At 53.2% G+C, this 16,214-nt stretch overlaps 1 protein-coding gene across 19 annotated transcripts in view; it reads left to right on the plus strand.

Moving 5' to 3' along the window:
• The window catches only part of PTPRF (protein tyrosine phosphatase receptor type F), a 376,508-nt gene that overhangs the window by 357,228 nt on the left and 3,066 nt on the right, over nt 1-16,214 (plus strand). For all 19 annotated transcript variants that reach the window (XM_027747288.2, XM_027747286.2, XM_027747295.2 and 16 more), the window contains 7 exons: nt 507-630; nt 2,485-2,660; nt 8,498-8,617; nt 9,654-9,808; nt 11,113-11,398; nt 13,316-13,494; nt 15,940-16,066. In XM_027747288.2, coding sequence (XP_027603089.1) covers nt 507-630; nt 2,485-2,660; nt 8,498-8,617; nt 9,654-9,808; nt 11,113-11,398; nt 13,316-13,494; nt 15,940-16,066 — 1,167 coding nt within the window. The remainder of the gene's footprint in view (nt 1-506; nt 631-2,484; nt 2,661-8,497; nt 8,618-9,653; nt 9,809-11,112; nt 11,399-13,315; nt 13,495-15,939; nt 16,067-16,214) is intronic.

Below are 16,214 nucleotides of genomic sequence, written 5' to 3' on the forward strand. Positions count from 1 at the left end.
AGTAACCTATCAATTTTCATGACTATTCCCTGGCAGAAGCTCATAGGCTGTCTTGCAGGGCACTAATACTGAAAGCTCCTGGGGCACAAGACACCCAGGGCTTGCTATATTTCATGAGACTGCAGTTCAACAGCTAATAAAACCGCTAGGTCAAGAACTGTGCAGTCAGGTCTCTCTGGAGTCCTGGCAGAAGACCAAATTTCTGCTGATGGGTAGCTCCAGAGGAAAGGATAGCACACAGCAGAGGAGATGAAGGCTCATCTGCAGCAGGCTGCCCGAGCGAGGGGCTGCTTTGCCTGCAGGTCATGGGACGCATGTCCCACTGGAAACTGGTTTTCAGTGTGGTCTGGCTTGACACTGCTGCTGTGGACACCCATGGAAGTTGTGTCTGGCCTGGGGAGAGCTGTGCAGGGCAATGCAGATTTCCTGACTGAAACGCATGTGTGCTGCAGTATCTCACTGCACTGTAACTACTCCTGACTCCTTCCTTCTCTTTCTCTCCGCAGTCCATTGATCCAGGGCAGCAGTTTACCTGGGAGAACTCCAACCTGGAAGTGAATAAACCCAAAAACCGCTATGCAAACGTGATTGCCTATGACCACTCACGTGTCATCCTGACCTCCATCGATGGTAAGAGTGACTCTGAAGTGAGTACCCCAGCAAGCAGCTGAACCTGACTGTAGCAGGGGACCATCTTTTTCCCCATTTTCGGTTGAGCGGGGGCAAACACCAAGTATCAGCATACTTCTCAATGGCCAGAAGAGAGAAAGGGCTCTGCAGAGCTTTCCTCAGAGCAGTGTGTCCTGTGTGGCTGCTGCTTGATACTGCTTGGCAGCAGAGATGTCTGTCCCAGCAGCCTTTCTACTTCTGTCCTTGCTGTGTGACTTCAGCTGCCTCCCTCAGTACCTGGTGAAACATGGCACTGTTAGCCCTGCCACCCTCTGTCCCGGCACAACTGTCAGGCCAGTATCTTCCTCTTGGACTTGTCAGTATATGTTCCTGAGAAAGTGCCCAGAGTGACACAGATGGAGGGGCGCCCCTTCCCCTGGGACATCAGGCTCCACACATCCCTGTATTCCATGGGAGATGCATCAGGCTCTGGTGTCCATAGCACTCACTCCCATGGCTCCGAGAACCAGCCCCACATCTCTGGAGTCTGGGCTAATACATGTTTTTAGTTCTCTAGCACACAGAGGAGCTGTTCTATAAACCAGCATCCAGCTCTGCACAGCAGATCTGAGTCCACTCATGGGGATGAGGAAGATGCAGCTAATTCAATGCTTGGGGAAGGAACTGGGGCCTGGCTTTGCACAGTCACTAGCATCTTTTTTCTAGGAATGGAAAAGGCTTTTCTAATGCTAATGCACTACTCAGCCTCTTCGGGAGGAGGAGGGGGGGCCAAACGGTCCCTCTCAGCAAGCCCTGTCAAGCAGCAGCAGCAGCAGCTATGGGATTCCCTGGCATGCCTGCTCACGGGCAAACCCTCTCAGACAGCTGTGGGGTGAACACGTGGGGGAATCCCTGTTTTCTAGCCTGACTCAGTTGCTGTAAGTAGTGTCTGTGCCTTCCTGGGAACCGTTCCCAAAGCACCCTGCCAGGTCCCTGCCGCCCATGCCAAGGGAGCCAAGTGCTACACTCCGGCTGCTGCCACTCCCCCAGAGCCACCAGCACTTGCTGCCTGCTGGAGACTTCAAGACCTGTAGAAAATTCCCCAGCACAAAAGGACGAGGGGTGACCCCCAGCTTTATTTCCTTCCCCTAATGAAATGCAGATGCTCTCTCCAGGGGAGACGAGGAGATTCATGCTGCTTTCTCTCCCTGTGGCCCGGGCAGCCCATGCTGAGCAGAGTTGGGAAGCAGCCCCAGGCTTCTGCTTTGCCACATTTATTTGAGTAACTATGTGTTTGCATTTTAAAGGCCTTTACAAAAAATTCCTTTCCTTAAAGTGGTGGAGGCAGAGTGGAGGCTGGAGCAGCCTCTGTCAGAAGGCAGCAGAGGGGGTCTCACACAGAAAGGTTTCAATGGTAGTGGGATCTCCTCCTCCTCTGGGATACCTGTTCCTGCAGGAAGGATGGGAGGATATCCCTGCCTGACATCCGTTTCTAACAGAAGCAAGCTAATGAAGCAGCCTCATTTTTAAAAGGTGCTGTAGGACCATAACAAATTGCTGGTGAATTTAAGACAATTATTTCAATGAGTTGCTTGGGGCCAACGAGCTCCTTAATATTCCTGCCTGTGATTTCCCTTTGTGTGCGGGTGGCAGCTGTCTCTCTGCTTTGGTGTTACCTCCTTGTTCCATTAATGTGGGAGTTACAAAGGATTCTTCTTTGTTCAGGCACCATCCCTGTCCTTTGCAGGATTCCTGGGAGAAAGATCCTGCCATCCCCAGCCTCTTCCCCTGCCTGCAGGGCCCTGCAGAGCGATAGGTACAGACAGGGGCGTGGGCTGCCCCCAGAGTAACAGTTGCCCTCTTTCTCCTGCACAGGAGTCCCCGGCAGTGATTACATCAACGCCAATTACATCGATGGGTATCGGAAGCAGAACGCCTACATTGCCACACAGGGACCCCTGCCAGAAACCCTCAGCGACTTCTGGAGGATGGTGTGGGAACAGAGAACAGCAACTATAGTCATGATGACCAGGCTGGAGGAGAAGTCCAGGGTACAGTGTGTGCTTCCTTTATTTCCTGGAGCTGTTGAGGGGCAGGAGAGAGAGGTAGGAACACCTTACAGCATAAGGGCATCCAGGGAGAGGCAGTTCCAGGGATGTGGCTCACTGGGGCTGGCAGCTCAGCAACAAGTGCCTTGTAAGTGTGTCCCTGTGGGGCAAAACCTCCTGTCTTTGTCCTGCTCGTTTACCCCTGTTTTGCCTGTGTGTCTGTGTGCACACCCGTCCTTTCCCTCCCCACATCATTCACGCCAAAAGGGGAAAGGAAAGCTCTGAAATGGGGAGTGTGGACAGTCCCAGAAGCTGAGAAGCTGCAATGGGTAGGTTGTACCAGCACCATCCTGCAGCCTGACAGGACCCTGGCATCTTTGGCAATGCAGGGGAATGGCTGACAGGGTCTCATTGCAATAACAAGACTAATTTGTGCCTTGTCCAATGACAATATGTATAAATGATTGGCTCATACAGCCAGGATTAGATATTCTGATGTAATAAATGCAAAGCTGCCTGCAAACCGCGGGGAAGGTGTGAGGTGGAGAAGGAGCAGGAGCCCTCACTGCGGATGATACTTAAGGTTTTCATGCCAGAGGTTCTTACTTAGCCCCTGAAGCAGGAATTTGTAAGCTGTGACCAAGTGCTCCCATGCCCGGATGCACCCTTTGGGCAAAGCCTGCCCAAGCAGGAGGCAGCTTCTGCCTCTTGTGATCAGTTTGTTCCTAAAAGTAAAATTTTAGTGGTGAGCATTTGTACTTGTAGAATATTTTAGTGTTGCCATGCCAACAGCAGGAGAAGGGGCTTGTGCACTCAAGCTGTGAAGCACTGGTTATTTTTAGCCCAATAAGCTCATTCTTGAGAAGCAGAAGCTGTCAAGTTTGGGTTTAGTTAAAACTTTTGCCTGCATGCTCTCCCTCCTTTTCAAAGCTTTAGCACTGAAATGCTCAGAGGGGTGTCCCAGCCCACGCTGGCTGGGAGGAAGCAGCTGGAACAACCGATCACTGTGGCAAAACAGATCTGCTTTCTCTGCGTGTACAAAAACAGGCATTGTTGATGGGTTTCCCTGGCTCTACAAATGCCCTACAGCCTGCAGGGAAGACCAGTGTTCCTTGGAGATGAGCTTCCTCCAGAGAGGCAACCCCAGCTTTGCACTGTGCTTCCCCCTGCACGGCCCTGCCTGTTCTGTCCGATGGCCACTGTCACCCGCCCAGCCCAAACGAAGGGAAATTAATCTGACCCTCCCTGCGGCTCAGGGCTTGGCACATGGGCTAAGCAAGATCAGAAGCTTCTGATCAACCACCCTCTGCAGCTGGAGGTTGTATGGGGACTTTTTTGTGCCTTCACATTTCAGTAATGGAGCATATATTTGAAGTACAAGGAAAAGCCCTTCTAGGTTACCAAGGAAATCCATGCCTGGAGTCCTAACTCACTTAACTTCTGGGCTGCTTAGTTATGGCAAAGCACTCCAAGGTGCGTGTTTCTTGAAGATAACGGGTTTCCTTTGACCCCACAGGCTCTTGTCTTTGCCCAAGATGCTTGTGCTGCTGAGCTGTGCGTTATCTCCCCCCAGCACGCTCCCTGTCATATCATCCTGCAGTTGCCTCTTGCAGTATTGGTTCTGTCCCAAACACAGTGTGTGTGGTCAGGCTTCTGGTGACAAGACAGGCACTGTGAATCCCTGTCATGGGCAGGAGGTGACCAGAGCCCTCACAGAATCTGCAGTCAGCCTGCATGGCTGGGCACACTGCCCAGGGGCTCTAGGCTGACCCAACCAGACCGAGACCCCTGCATTTGCTCCCTGGCACTGCCTGCCCATGTCCTGCTGCCTCTTTGGCACATCCCCAGCACTAATGAGAAGTGGGCAGTTTTCTCAGGCACTGCAGGAGGGGCAGAGTGCCAAGGGAAGCAGTGGAGAAGCCTGGCCACTCCTGAATCCAACCAGCCATCCACAACAAGGGCTTCCCTGGATGTATTTGCTGGACCCTGTAGGTGTCTCAGGGCATCCCCTCACAGCAGAGCCCTGGCAGGGAGGTGGAATGTGGACTTCTAGGAGATAATTTTCTCTAGGTTTTTTGGTTGTCTTTTTCAGCATCCTCCAAGACAAGATGGCTTTCAGCCACCTTGCTGCTCTGCTTTTCCTCATGCTCCTTTGATGGTGGCTAGACCTCTCTCGGGAGCACACCTTTTTGGGACCAAGGAAGATCCCATCCCAGTCATTGCCCGTTGCTCCAGACTTTCAGCATGAGTCACTGTTTTGCAGTTTGTTCCACTCCAGAGGCTTCAAACTTCATCTGATGTAACCCCTTGGGTCCCTGCAGCATTGCTGCCTGCCGATGCTCACGCTGCTGTGGGACAGCACTGCTCCAGGCAGTCACATGGCATCACAGCGTTACCCACGGGTGACCTTGCTTGAAAGTCCCCTTGCCCAGGGGCTTTGGTGCAGGCACAGGACTGTCTGTCCAGCTGCAGAGCCTGGGGTGGGTAGCAGGGCCTCATGGCGAGATGCCCGGCGCAGAGCAGGCTCTGCCACCTCTCCAGGCGAGCTCCCCAGGTCACCCTTGGCAGTGCTGTGATAAGCCGACCAGGACCAGCAGCAGCTTGGCAGCCCTGTGGGGGTGACACTGCTTTAAAGGGCTCCTGAGCTGCAGGGGGAAAAAAATCTTTAAAGAGCATCAGCTTTTATGGTCTGCAATTTCAGCTGGCTTGATGGTCCAAATCATCCTCCCTTTTTCATGTTTTCACAAAGCGAGAAGCACATAAAGGATAGAAATGGCTGGATTGTGCAATTTAGCTGCCTTCAAAGCTTTACAATCAGTTTCAGAATCATTTGGTGGCAGTTCAGAAACACACATTGTAGATTAGCTTTCCCGAAGCTGCGAGCGTGGCACGTCCCTGCCGGGCTGTGTTGCATGAGAGAGGTATTAAAGCAGGATTTCTCCTGCCCTGGGCTATCCCCAAGAGCCCGGCAGAGTGAGGTCTCCCGGAGCAGCAACATGGCTTGTTCTGTTCCAGCCCAGAGCACCAAGCAGCCATCCCTGGGGTGTGATCTCTGCTGTCCCCAGGCAGGGGTGTAAAGAGGCTGGTACTCGAGGGCTCTGGGGCAGAGGAGCCTGGCAGCCACATTGTGCTCCAGCCCTCTCACTGGCAGTGATGCCATCTGGAGCTTGCAAGTGGGGCCAGGAGCAGAGCACAGCTCTCAAGCTGAAGAGAGGTGCCCGGCTGCTCTTGGGCACAGGGCATCGAAGGGGAGGGATAGGAGCCACTCAGCAAAGCTGCAATGAATGGTTGTTCAGGACATTACTGAGCTCCTTAAGTTAATGAGAAACAAGCACTGCCAGAAGAAAACATCTCTTGTCTGCTTTAGTGCCTCAGTGTATCGGCTTCAGCATAAAATTTACAGAGCTTGAAAATGGGGCATAAACATTATGGGTAAATTTGGCAGAAAATGTGACTGACTCTTATCTGGTCATGAATAAATAATTTTCAATTACCAGCCCAGGCGCTGCTATTATCCCACACAGGGAACTCCTCTGAAGTTTGTTTTGTGCTCGAGTACACATGGCCCTGCAGCATGTGGGTGGCAGGAGGAGACTGCTCTCTCCCCGAGGTGTAGGCTCAAGCACAGGGACACGCTGTGCTGTTTTCCTGAAACATCCTCTGCAAACCACACCGAGGGTGACACACCAAGCAGCTGCCCCAGCGTTTACAGGATGCCACACTGCCCTCCCCTCCATCAGAGAGGGGTCACGTCATCCCCAAGCCAGGCTCAGGCAAGGCAAACTCAGGCCTCGGTGGAGACACAGCCTGCAGCTGCCACCTGCTCGTGAGGATGGGATCAGTTTAGCTGTGAAATAAGGTTTGTGACCTCACAGTTGTTCGTGCTGCAGCCAGTTGGTGTCCAATAACAGGCTGCACTGTGCCAAGTGGGGAAGAGGAATCTTCTGAGATTTTTGCAGGGCCTGCCACGCTGCCACAGGTCCAAGACAGCACAGCAGCCTGAATGGCTGGAGACCTTGGGCAGGAGGCAGCAGAGCTGCTCTGGGTGCACGGGCACCTGCTGTACCTCATTAGGCAGCCTTGCTCCAGGCACTTCTGCCAGGGCAGGACTTACTGAGAGAAGAACCCAAAACAGCAGGGACAGGTGCATCCCTCTGGCTGCAGGTGTGTCTGCATCCCGGAGCCAGAGTGCAGGATGAGGGCTCTGAGCTCTCACAAGCCCCACCCTGCTGAAAGTGCTTTCAATTAAAAGGCAGAACTTCATTGATTTCTAATTAAGCTTATTGTTTCCCTTCCCACACATTCCCCTGTAAACACGTTCTGCTAATAATTAAGTTTACTATTCCTTGACAAGCACAGATGATCTTCCATTCACTCCTCTCTCCTAGGGCGGGAAACCATTTTCGGTGCAGTGCACACGGGTGGGAATGAAGCCCTCCTCCTGTCAGCCAGGCACTGCGGCTCTGCGGGGTGGGGAGCCGGGTGTCAGATGAAACAGGGATGCTCAGGGTGCCAATTAAATAGGGAGCTTGGGGCTGCAGAGAACAAAACCGGAGGAGTAGTTTGCAAACGCTGAGCTGTGAAGAGGAGGAGGAGGAGGTCATCAGCAGGTGAACAGGGAGGGATGTGCAGGGAGATGAAGGGGGCAGAGGGATGGGGCCCTGGGGATGTGTTAGGGCTCTCTGCCAAGTGGGCTGCAGCAGGAGCTGTGACTGGTAGTTCAAAGCACTCTGGCTGCAGAGTTGGAAGGGGGTGATAAGGGTGCTGCAGGGCAGGAGATCTCTAGGGAGCAGCAATGTTTTCGTGATGGGACAGTGCTGCCTGCAGGAAGGGGCTGAAGGGATGGTTTGGCCACAGTCTGTGTCTTCTCACAGAGGGACAGGATATGTCTGCGTCTGAGCTGGCATCTGTGCCTTGTTTGCACAACTCTTTTGAAACACCTGGGAGATGTAGGTTTCCAGGGATGCACCACCTGCCAGCAGGGCAGGTTGGCATCTCTCTGTGATGCTCAGTGCACTTGAGCCTACAGCAGCACAAAGAGACTGGCAGGGTCAGCCCTGTGGTCTAGCCCAGTGTCCAGGCCCCCTGGGGTGGGCTGTGTCCCACCTTTCACTGGAGTGGTTTGCTGCCCAGAGGCCACACTGGCAGGGGCACCCTGGGGACTACAGGTGTTACAGAAAAAGGTAGTGCCTCTTGTTGTATTGGTGTGTACTGTGCTGGACTTACAGCTCTGTCCTGCCTCAGCTGTGGGTCAAGGATTCTGAGCTGGGATAGGAGGGAGCTGGTGGGGATACAGGCTGCCTCTCTCTCACCTCAGCTGCCCTTTGAGCAGAGCCTTGCCCACAGAAACCACTGCTTCCCCTTCCCTTCTGCACCTGCTCTCCTCCCACCAGCCCACAGCTGCCCACCTTCTCTTCATCCAGGCAGAGCTCAGGCAGAGGGGTGGTGCAGGCACAGCCCAAAGACCCTCATCTGCCCAAACAGGAGGCAGAGAAGAAAAATTACAGCAGGCACAAATCACTGCTGGGAATTGCCCCTCACTGTCTTCTTACCTGGTGCTACTGTTGCTGCTCTGTCTGGTGGCCTGGCCTCCTTTGCCACTTCCCACCAGTGGCTCCAGTGGAAAAAAAATCACTCTTTGAATGAATTTTGTGGAAAGGAGCCCAGGGGGTGCTACCTTTCTGCTGGGGATTGGGACACACTGGGAGAAGGAAATCTGGGTGTTTGGGGGCTCCCTGCACCATGACTCATTTCTGTCTTTACCCTTCACCCTGCCATTCCTCACCCCAGTGCCCCTGCCAGCAGCCAAGCACTGACCCTTTCTCCTTGCCTCCCTGCAGGTGAAGTGTGACCAGTACTGGCCAAGCCGGGGTACGGAAACCTATGGGATGATCCAGGTGACGCTGCTGGATACAGTCGAGCTGGCGACCTACACTGTCCGCACCTTCGCGCTGTACAAGGTATGGGGCTGGCTGGGCTGTTGCTGCTCCAGGTAGTGCAGAGACACTTCCTGATGCTTCAGGTTGCTCCATGGCCCACAGGCAGAGGCCACTGGCTATGCCTGGCTTGGCCAAGTGTGTGGCCACTCCATACATGGGCCGTTTCTCACAACTGCAGTAGGAGACTGGCTTGTGCATCTGACCACCACTGCATTTTGGACAGGATACCTGCTGCTCTTCTGTATGCATTCAGACCCTGTGATAGGCCCCAGAGCAGGGCTGTTCTTGCCTCTGGCCAGTGTACATGTAGCAGCTGTCCTCCCATTAGAGCGACAACATGGGAAGCAGTAAATTATTAGCACTCCTGTCCCTAATAATGCAAATGGAGAGGTTGTTTCTGAGTACAAACCCTTCTCTCCTGCCTGCTGCGTTCCTCATTAGCGTTTGTAAATCCCTGGGGGCAATGCCAGCAGCAGCATGTCAGCAGCAATGCAGACAGGCTTTGCAGTGGGCTGCCTCTGTGGGTGACTGAGTGTGGGCCAGGAGCCTGGCAGTGCTCATGGGGACACACTCACACCCCAAGAAGGCATCTCACCCCTAAGCAGTCACCCAGCCAGTCTTACCACATTGCTGCATAGATCACTCAGCCAATCCCAGACAGGAGCAGGGCAGACTGCAGACCCATCCCAGAGACACCTCTGATGCAGAGGAGTAGGGAGGGAACTGGCTGCTGTAGCCCTTCCATGCCTAGTGCCCGTTTTCCCTGAACATGCAGTGAGTATGCAGGTAGTGAACCTGTGCTATGCAGAAAGGAGTCTTTCACCTTCCCTGCAGCCTGCTCCACTCCTGCAGAGCTGCTCTGCTCTCTGTATCAGCTGGCTTTCCACAGAACATCTCTGTGTATAGAAGCCTTTGAAGAAACCTACATTTTGCCTCCAAATTTTCAGTGGTGAAAGCCCAATACATGCATCATCACACAGAGCTTTGCGTGTCCCATCAGTGGGTTCCTGGGACGAGACTGTTCTCATGCAAAACAACTCCTCTTTGTCTTCAACAGAATGGCTCCAGTGAGAAGCGAGAGCTGCGGCAGTTCCAGTTCATGGCTTGGCCCGATCATGGGGTACCAGAATACCCCACCCCAATCCTCGCTTTCCTGCGACGGGTCAAGGCCTGTAACCCACCAGATGCTGGGCCCATGGTTGTGCACTGCAGGTAGGATTGTGAGTTTGCAAAGCTGCACCTGGGCACATGCCTTGTGGCTGCAGGAGCTTTAACCCGTCTGAAAGCGGAGTCTCCTTTTCTTGTAGGAAAGGTTTCACGGTAGCATAACCTGCACTGGATGCTTGGGTTGGAAACAGAACAGTCCCAGCAGTGGTAATGCAGTGATGACAGTTCTGTTGCTACTGCTGTGTCAGGTTAAACAACACTGCTGCATGGACAGCCTCAGAAAACACATTTTCCTGCAAAACTGCTAGTGCCATTTAAAAATTAAATTATCTGTGCCCAGCATAAGTGGGTAGTACCTTCAGAGGCACATCACTGATAGACGTGCATGCGGTGACCTCTACAAACATTCATACGTGGTATTTACAGAACTCTGTCACAGGGTAGAGAGGCAGCTCTTTAAGCAAAATATCAGTCTACTAAGGCTCAGCATCTTACCCAACCAAGATTTATTTGTACCAGCCAAGAGGGGACTGTTACTGAACAAACCACTCCATCATTGCCGTTCCAGCATACGCCTTACCAGCAGTGTTTAATGCTCTTCTTTCATGCTCTGTTTCAGATGGGAGTGGGGTATAATTAACACACAAACAAGCTGTATTAAAGCCCTGTTAAGGATCTGACTTGCACCATAAATGAGGAAATGCCTAGCTCCCTATCTCTGCCTGTGTTTAAATATCACAACAGCATATCTGTTGTTTTCAGGGTGCTCTCGGGGTGGGTAGTTTGGGGTTCTCTACTGCTCATCCAGCAGTTATGGAGAGGCATTCAGTGTCTGAGAGAAGGGCTCAGCATAGACATGCATGATCTCACCTTTCTGCTTCCCCTCTCAGTCTGGCTGTCCTTGTTTAATGGGTTAGGAAACAGTGACCCTGGTTAGGGGACAAGCAGGCTTGAATTTACGGGCTTCACTGGCACTGGGGCCCAGCCTGCTCTTCAGGTCTTCTGACCTGTAACGCACACGTGTGCTGTCGCTCTCCTGCCTGTTAAACACATTTCTCCTTCTCTCATGGAGGTGCTGCCAGCCACCACAGGGACCAGCAGAGTGTGACACCATGTCCTTTCTGCTCCAGCAGTGAAAGGGGGCCAGCAGAAGGGAGAACTTACATTCTCCAGTGTCTCTCTCCCTCACTCTTCTCATCACCTCTTTTTTGGAGCTCCACTCACTAGAGAGCAGCCTTTACTCCCCTTTTGTGTGCTGTAGGTCTGGGTGATCTCTTAAGCAAAATCAGAGCTTGTGTGACATCTGTAGGAGACCGTGTCACCTCAGGCCACGTGCTCTGTTCCCACAGTGCCGGCGTGGGCCGAACCGGGTGCTTCATCGTCATCGATGCCATGCTGGAGCGGATGAAGCACGAGAAGACCGTGGACATCTACGGCCACGTGACGTGCATGCGCTCTCAGCGCAACTACATGGTGCAGACAGAGGACCAGTACATCTTCATCCACGAGGCCTTGCTGGAGGCTGCCACGTGTGGCAATACCGAGGTGCCTGCACGCAACCTCTTCGCTCACATCCAGAAGCTGACCCAGGTGCCAGCAGGCGAGAGCGTTACCTCCATGGAGCTGGAATTCAAGGTTGGTGGCAGAGCCCCGCCGCCCCACTTCTCCAGCCCCCCCCGTCTCTGCCCACAGAACCCCACGGGCCGCTCGTCCAGGGGTTGGGAGAGGAGAGCTATGGATCATTACAGGCGGTTATTCTTTTGTGTGTTTCTGAAGCAGGTAGGCAGTGATTTGAAATACATTTGAATTGTAAAGCTTGTGTCGGCCACGGTCCCCCCTGAATTGGCAGCTTCTGGGGAGGATATAAAAGGCAGATGGATGTGCAGTTCTCAGCAGCACGTTCTGCTCTGGGTTCACTGTGCGGCGGGAGCTGCATCTGAAATCAGATGCAGATCATGTTAGTGATAATTGATGTTACTGTGAACAACTTGTCTGGAAATGGCTCCAATTTAAATATGTGAGACATTTCTAGCCTCATTTCTTCAATGCTGAGATCTGTTATCTTTTAACCACCTCAGCACCAAGGCTCAGTGTCTAGAATTGATGAAATTGGTGAAAAGGCACACTGTTTTTAGGAAGCCAAGCCCACATTTTGCTGCCTGTATCTGTGAATGCCAACTGCAGATATTTATTACAGCCTTGGAGCTGGAAGTGAGCTCTGGTAAGCGCCCATATTCTCAGATGAGGTGCATTAGTCCAGGGAACTCATGCAGGAGAATATAGCTCATGCGGGGAGGCAGCAGACCATGCAGGCTGTGAAATGAACTGCAGCAGTACAGCTGCACCCTGGGGATTCCCTCCAAGTGACGAAGGAGCAGGAGAAGCAAAATATTGACTTTCTGCGTAAACTGGGAATAGTTTAACAGCTCTGTCCTGTAGTTATCAGAGCTGCTGGTGTCCTGGGCTTAGGACAGTAGAATATGCTGCGTGAGTGTCTCGTGGTGACACCTGCCATGAGAAACTCCCTCAGAGAGCCATGGCAGAATTTTGCTCAACTCAAGCAGGTCTGTTGTAAGAACAACAACATTTTGTTTTTCTTTCATTTCTCCCAGGGTATCTTTAGAACAGTAATGAAATTTGCCTCTCTCTGAACCCTGGCAGTGTCCACGGCATGAGAAACCCTGGGGAGCAGGATATGGGAGGACCTCACAATGCTGCATCTCTCCCCAGAGAGCAACCCTGTCCTTCTGCGGGGAGCCTCTGCCAAGGACCAGCTGCCACTCAGAAGGATGGCTCTGGAGATCCTGGAGGCAGTCTTTTAGGGAAGGAAAACAAGAAAAAGGGAGAAAAAAAAAGAGGGACTTCTGTATGAATGTCTCTGCCAGCAGATCTAAGTAACACATTTACCATGATTCCAGTTTACAGGACTCAAAGAGAACCATAAAATGTCTCACAGTAACCCAAAATAGATCTTCTTTACCTAAAACTGTCACAATTCTCACATTTTCTTGGGTTCTTCTGGGTGAGAAGTAAATAGCAAGACATTGTTGGAAGAGGGAAAGCTTTCCTTCCCTGACGCCACCAGGCGCGTGTCCCTGGCTCAGTGAGCTGCAAAGCTGCTAAGCTTCATGTCCTGCTGCTGTGTGGGTCAGAGAGCTGCTGTGGGTCTCCACTCCACTACGTGAGGCTTTGGGGCTGTGCCATAGGTCAGCACAGGTGGTTCCCCTGCTGTCAGCTACAGCCATGTGCCTAAAGCCAGCAGCAAGGCCAGGCCGTGCCTGGGTGTGCAGTGCCATAGGAGAGGGGCCGACACGGTGCTGAAAACCAGATGGGTGATTACTGTTAAACAGAGCATCCAGGTGCAGTCTTCTCATAACATGGTGACAAAGCCCTTTGTCTGGTCCAGAAGGACCTGGTCCCCAGCAGCTGTCCCTGAGGGAGCGTGGATGTGTGCCCAGAGGAACTCCTGCCTGCCCTGCTGGCAGGGCCCCAGTTTTACCCCCAGCCTGCTGCATCCCCAGCAGGGATCTGACATGTCTCCTCCTCTTTCAGCTGCTGGCCAACTCTAAAGCACATACCTCACGTTTCATCAGTGCCAACCTCCCGTGCAACAAATTCAAGAACCGCCTCGTGAACATCATGCCATACGAGCTGACCAGAGTCTGTCTGCAGCCCATCCGGGGTGTCGAGGGCTCTGATTACATCAATGCCAGCTTCATAGATGGGTACAGGTAAGGATCACCTTAGGTGACTGGGCCAGCCTGTCCTGCCTGCTTCAAAACCTGGGCAAGGCTGCCTTCTCCTCTTTCCCAAGGACTGGTCCTGACTGTCTAAGGTGGGCTGGGATCACATTGTTGAATTTTATCACTTTCCATCTTCTCAGACACTCCAGTGTGTACAGTTACAATATGTGAAGACTGATAGTGAGTGAGTGCTGCCAGGCTGGCTTGTGTTGCTGTACACAGATGCCCACATGGCTGGAGTGGCAGGCTGTGTTGGCTCCTGTGGAGGTTTTATGGGATATTCTGGTAGGCATCTCTTGGCATGTGTTTTATATCTGCAGCATCTAACGCAAACCTGCCTCCCCTCAGTAGCTGTAGCAACCAGAGGTAGAACTGTGCTTGCACTGAGTGGCTGATCCAAGCAGCAGCCCAAGGCTCGTTGTTCCATGTCTTGGTTTTGGGGAGAGTCTGTGGATCCTCAGGCAGGGCTGGTGCTGAGCACTGGGGATCCCATCACTGGGTTCCACTCTCCAGAACACCTTTTAGAAAGCACACATTAAGATCTAGTGGGGCAATGATATTAACATTTTCTGTATCTATCTGCTGCATCGCATTCTCAGATGCAAAGTGCCAGGAGAGAAAAATTAAGGCAAACAGTCCAGTGGCCACATCCCCTTCCCAGCCAATCCCTAGACAATAACTCATACTAAATCCCAATGATGCACATAGAAGGCTCGTTCCTGTCATCTCTTTGTGCACCATGACAGTAGGGTCACCCAGTGCAGGAGTAGGGGATACAACAATGGACGTGGCACATTTGATCTCCAGCTTGGCTCTGCCCAACTGCCTCTTTTGGGCTGGTGCCCTCCCAGCAGCAAAAGGCACTGCCAAAGGGAACAAATGTGGGTGCATCCAGGCCAGAGGCTCTGTGCCTTGTCCCTGCTCCAGCAGCTGAGCCCAGCCAGGGCTCCCAGGGAGAAGGGCTACATGGAGGCAAGAGTGGATGGGGAGCAACCCAGGGAGCATCCCAAAGCAGCAAAACCACAGCAAGCCAGGCTCCCTCAGGGTGGGACAGAGTAATGGGGAAGGATAAAGGGACTGGAGAAAAGCTGTCACAGAGCAGCCTCTGCTCCCTCCTGCCTGTGCGGCTCCGAGCCGTCTGGCACCGGTCATTAACGTGGCCGCCTGCACACCCACCCCTGCAGTCTAGGTCTGACAGACAGGCTGCATCCACTCTGTCCTGGCTCCAGAGCTGGTGGAGAGCAATGCTGGCTTTGCCCCTTGGTGATGCTACGGAGGGAGGTGGAGAACTGCGAGCACGGCAGGTGGTACCATTTCATGTGCTACCTACCCCATCCCCGAAGAGCTCTGTTATCTCTTCCTGTCCTTTCCTTTGAACTAGCAATCTTCTAGGTATTATCTACAGAAATCAGTTGGCCCAAGGTCCTGCAGATATCACTGATGCTGCATCTTTATTAGCTCTTTCGTTCTGCAACCCTGCTCCCTGTTTTTTGTGATGTCTTACGCATCCTCCTTGAAGCAGCCCCTGTCTGCATCCTGCTGCCTTGCAGCACGTTCATTAATTTTAGCACCATTAAAAATAGCACCAGCAGAGGGATGAAGGTAGAACAGAGGGATGAAGGCAGGACGGAGGATGCCGGCCCCGGTCCCGCGGGCTCCAGCGCCCCGCAGTGGTGGAGCCAGCCCGGGCTCTGCCGTGCCAGGCTGGGAGCTCGGTGAGCCAAGGAACCGGCACGACAGGGCTGTACAGAGCACCGAGGGAGCTTTCTTCAGGATGGAGTCCTATCTGGGGCAGGTCATATGGAAAGTTTGGAGAGATGCTCTGGTTTGCAGTAGAAAACCAAGAACAAATTCTGAAGCTTCAAAAAAGCAGGCAAAACAGTATTCGTGGTTTCCACACTGCCCTCGTTATTAGCTGGTGTGCATGATCTGGGTGACCCGATTCAGTTGCTCTGTGTCTTCCCATACAATGGGAGAGATGGGGGGTGCTGCAGAGAGTAAAAGTGCAGGGGTGCTGCTGGGATCATCCCCAAGCACAGCCTCTCCTTCCAGCCCAGGTGGGTGCTGGCAGCCTGCTCATGTGGGCCTGGGTGCTAAGAGGGCTCTCAGTGCAGCAGCAGAGATGGGAACAAGAGGCTGGGCTGGAGACACCATCACCCCAGCAAGGACTAAGAGACTTTCTGGATCCTTCACCTTGCGGTGCTCACTGCATCTGTGGGAAGCACTTAGAAGATCCTTGCTGGGCAGGCTCATTTCTCCCCCAACACCCATGTCTGGTCCTAGAGACCTGCCTCCCACAGCTGGATTGTCAGCCCTGCTCCCAGCTGCACAGCAGGGACCCTGCCCTCAGCACTTCTGGCCCACCAGCCCCCAGGAGCAGCTGGTCTGTGCACCCGGATCTGCTCTGAGCACCATTACGTTTGTGTTCTGCAGGCAGCAGAAGGCCTACATTGCCACGCAGGGACCGCTGGCCGAGACCACGGAGGATTTCTGGCGGATGCTCTGGGAGCACAACTCCACCATCGTGGTGATGTTGACAAAGCTGCGTGAGATGGGCCGGGTACGAATCCTCCTGGGGGGACAAGGGGGCTGTGGGGCTGCTGTCTGTGGGCATGACCTCTTGGCTCACCCCAGTCTGTTTCCAGCACCAGCCACTCTGGGCCAGCCTCCTGCTGGCATGTGCAGTGGCTCACCCTGTGGCCCCACAA

The sequence above is a fragment of the Pipra filicauda genome, unplaced genomic scaffold, assembly GCF_003945595.2.
Source record: "Pipra filicauda isolate LSUMZ 115617 unplaced genomic scaffold, ASM394559v2 scaffold36_size6622888_pilon, whole genome shotgun sequence".
Classification (NCBI taxonomy): Eukaryota; Metazoa; Chordata; class Aves; order Passeriformes; family Pipridae; genus Pipra; species Pipra filicauda.